The 3,882-nt window shown below is 38.1% G+C and overlaps 1 protein-coding gene across 1 annotated transcript; it reads right to left on the bottom strand.

The window, feature by feature from the left end:
• Positions 1-327: 327 nt before the first annotated feature.
• LOC132607170 (fructose-bisphosphate aldolase 6, cytosolic-like) lies at positions 328-3,268 on the bottom strand. The gene is made up of 3 exons (XM_060321020.1): positions 3,111-3,268; positions 1,509-1,736; positions 328-1,403 (listed from the first exon to the last, which is right to left on the bottom strand). Exons 1-3 carry the CDS (start codon positions 3,136-3,138, stop codon positions 583-585), a joined length of 1,077 nt encoding a protein of 358 aa, XP_060177003.1. The 5' UTR covers positions 3,139-3,268; the 3' UTR covers positions 328-582.
• Positions 3,269-3,882: the final 614 nt, after the last annotated feature.

Genomic DNA, 3,882 nt, shown 5'->3' with positions numbered 1-3,882 from the left:
AAAAATAGTCATTTTGCAAAAGTAGTCACTTAAGAAAATAGTCACTTTGTAAAAATAGTCCCCTTAGAAAATAGTCACTTCGTAAAAGTAGTCCCTTTAGAAAATAGCCACTTTGCACATTGCTGTTCAAGGAAAAAAATTCCCCAAGATACATAATGTAACATAGAAATAACGAACTTAGCTAGACTATGCACATTGAACTTAGCTTATAGACTACATGCTACCTTGATACAAACGTCAACCTAATCAGCCTTTGTATGTTCAATTGCAGAGCTATGATTTCACACAAGATTATTTGAAAATGGAGGCAACATAAAGATCATGACATGCAAAACCGAAGTTCAATATATTAAACCCCATCGACAGGGCATACATCCGATAACATATCTAGATTAACATGATAAAAAAGACCCCTACAACGTCACAAAACTGATGTCTCTCAAGGTTTTATTCAACAGATCTAGTGACAAACCTCAAAAGCCTATCACACTATGACTGGTAAAAGACACTTCTAGTAAACCATCCTGCAAAACCTCGTCATCAAAACAGAAACCAAACAGAGGGCAGCAACCGAATATTGTCCTAATACTTGTAGTCCTTGACGTGAAGGCTCTCGGAAGCACCCTCAGTCAAGTTGGAACTACCGGCATACTTTCCAAGAGTAGCCTCAGAGTTGGCCTTGCACCTTGTGAGGAATGCAGCACGGGCCTTCTCGACATTCTCCTCTTTTCCTGACCAGGCCTTGAGAGTGCTCTGCTGAAGAGCACGTCCGAAGGAGAATGAGAGAGTCCATGGCCTCTTTGTTTGTAGCTTGTTCATGGCATTGAGGTTGCGGGTGGCCTCTTCCTCACTCTGACCACCAGACAAGAAAACCACAGCGGGGACAGCAGCTGGCATTGTTCTCTGCAAGGCACGTACGGTGTACTCTGCAATCACCTCTGGTGCAACTTTAGGGGCATCAGATCCGGGAGTGACCATGTTGGGCTTCAACAATGTACCCTCGAGGAGAACGTGGTGGTCATTGAGAGCCTTGTAGCAAGCAGCAAGAACACGCTCTGTGACATCAGCACACTTGTTAATGTCATGGGATCCATCAACAAGGATCTCAGGTTCCACAATGGGGACAAGACCATTCTGCTGGCAGATGATGGCATATCTGGCAAGGCCATTGGCGTTGTCATTGATAGCAAGCTGAGAAGGCTCGTTGGCACCAATCTTGAGCACTGCACGCCATTTGGCGAACCTAGCACCAGCAGCATAGTACTTTTGGCAGCGTTCAGCAAGGCCATCAAGACCCTGGGTAGTTGTCTCACCATTGGTTCCAGGAAGCTCAACAGTACCCTTGTCGACTTTAATTCCAGGGAGGACTCCGCCTTCCTTCATGACATCAACAAAAGGCTTTCCTGCAGATGCGAGTAAAGCACCGAAATGCAGTTACCAGGTAAGCTGAAGATCATTAATCCGTTTTTCACACATAAAAATACACATTAGGATTCATATAAACATACCAGATGCAGTCTTCTGATAAAGGGTTTCCTCGAACAAGATAATTCCACTAAGGTATTGAAGAGCACCAGGTGTGCAGAAGAGCAACTCCCGGAGAGCCCTCCTGTTTGACTCAACATTCTCAACATTAATGCTGGATAGACGCTTGCCAATTGTTCCAGTAGACTCATCAGCAGCAAGGATACCCTTACCAGGGGTGGCTATGTATGCAGCATTTGCGATCAGCTCATCTGCATCAATTCCAATATCCATTGTATGTTAGAAACAAAAAAAAAAGGGGGGGAATTGACACTGACTGATCAGTTAATAAATAAACATCATTCAGAATATAAAATAAAAGCATCAACGTCGAAAGGTAGGCACATCGACCCTAATGGATCAGTTAATGAATAACCCCTAATCAGCAGGAAACAACACTCAGAGTTTAAGCATCATTCAAGGAAGGGACAGATATAACATTCAATCATTCCAAGAATGAATTTGAGATTAATAACACCATAGAACGAACAAATCTAACCAGCTGGGAAGCAGAAACATATGAATCACGTAGACACTAATATAATGTCATTCATTCTCTCAGTTTCAGATTCCCAGCTGGGAAGCACAAATCATATGATTTGATTTCTAATAATTAGCCACTAAATCTACCATATACAGATATACTGTCATTCATTCCCTCAATTTTTTTAAAATGTATTGCTTAAAGATGTACTAGGGACTAAGAAAACAGACAGGCATATCAACTATCAAGGCCCTCAAGTTCAATTGTTCAGTTCCCTTATTTTTCAACAAGACAAGAGCTAAAAAGCTTTTTACATCAAAATTCAACTAATTTTACTTGTGATAGCAGATCATACACAATAGACGAAGAATCATTTGAGAAGAATATTAACAATCAATAACTATAACTTTGGCAAAAACAGAGCACTTCCAAAATAACAAGAAAAATTGAGACGGATAATACTCATGCTGCCGCATTTTATATGAAATTCGAGGGTAGTTTAACTAATTTTTCTGACTCGTATTTTTTTCCAAATAATTTTTTTTATATTTGTCGTGTTCGGGCAAGATTGCTATCACCTGACCGAATCCACGTGGTACTTGCTATCTCCCCACCGAATCCACAGCAAATGTTTATTACTCCCTCCGTCCCAATTTATATGACACTCTTTCCTTTTTAGTTAGTCCAAAAAGAATTGACACCTTTCTATATGCAGTAAAAATTCAACTTTAAATTTAACTTTTCACCTATGATTTATTTTAGATGACAAGTTTGTGTCAAGTCAAACCCCTTCGGGAGCAACATATTTAATCATAAATCTGTTATTTCTAATATAAATAACACTCTTAAGCAAGGGATCCATCAACTAGATCAAACTTAAAAGAAAGAAAAAAAGAAAGAGCACAACTAGAAATAGCAAAACATGTTCAACCAACAAGATCTAACTTTACCAACCAAACAAAAAAAATAGAGAGAGACCCATATCATAAAAACCGAAAATCTATCAACAGACACAAATTTCAGAACAAACAGAGCAAAATTCAACGAGACAATCAATTGATTATTTCAGTAAAATAGAAGAAGATTAAGTAGGAAATATTACCAGTGTATTTTCCCTTGTAGCAAGACATGGTTATTGCTTGAACGAAGAAGAGAATTCTAGAGAGAATAGAATAGAAGAGTGGAGAAATATTAGGTTTAATATATGTATATATAGTAAGTGTGTCAGCATCGGTGTGATCGATGATATGCTACCCCTCCTGCACGAAACAGGCGGTTCTTTTTTGACTGCTTTGACCTTTTTGCCCTCTAGAAACTCGTGCCCTTTGCCCTTTTTTTTTTAAGAGAGCCAAATTCATACCATTTGTGTGATGGTCTGGAAAAATAAATTGTAATTAGCAACAACAAAAAATAAAAAATGCAACTTTTGATTAATAGTACAATAACAATAATATACCCAGTGTGATTTCATAAATGGGATCTAAAAAAATAGAATGTACGCAAATCTTATTATACTTTTGTGGAGTGGACCCAACTATCATTGCTAACCATCATTATTGTCTTCAACTATCGGCAAAAGACATAGATTGCACCCTGAACTATGCCTGAAATGTCAAGTTTACACTCCAACTAATCGAGCAATCTACTACTCCCGACCATCTAAAAAGCGAATTTAATGCTTCCCTGATACACATATAACCAGTTGCACAAGAAGGGTGTTATACACTCACAAGCAACATCAACGCCACGTTGAAAATCTTCTATATTTTAATTTTTTATTCTTTTCCTTTTCTTAATTCATTTGATTTTCTTTTGTTAATTCTATTCAAACTAATTAATCCATAATTAACCAGTTAAATACTTTAATAATTACA

This window comes from Lycium barbarum, chromosome 8 (assembly GCF_019175385.1).
Source record: "Lycium barbarum isolate Lr01 chromosome 8, ASM1917538v2, whole genome shotgun sequence".
NCBI lineage: Eukaryota > Viridiplantae > Streptophyta > Magnoliopsida > Solanales > Solanaceae > Lycium > Lycium barbarum.
Note: the sequence above shows the minus strand (reverse complement) of the source record. Positions and strands in the feature narration are given on the sequence as shown.

Excerpts from the sequence above, each read along its gene's own strand:
- LOC132607170 (XM_060321020.1), bottom strand. The coding sequence starts at position 3,138 with ATGTCTTGCTACAAGGGAAAATACACTG. Across the intron at positions 1,737-3,110 it reads CTACAAGGGAAAATACACTG|ATGAGCTGATCGCAAATGCT; the intron begins GTAATATTTCCT and ends GAATTGATGCAG. Across the intron at positions 1,404-1,508 it reads TTATCAGAAGACTGCATCTG|GAAAGCCTTTTGTTGATGTC; the intron begins GTATGTTTATAT and ends TCGCATCTGCAG.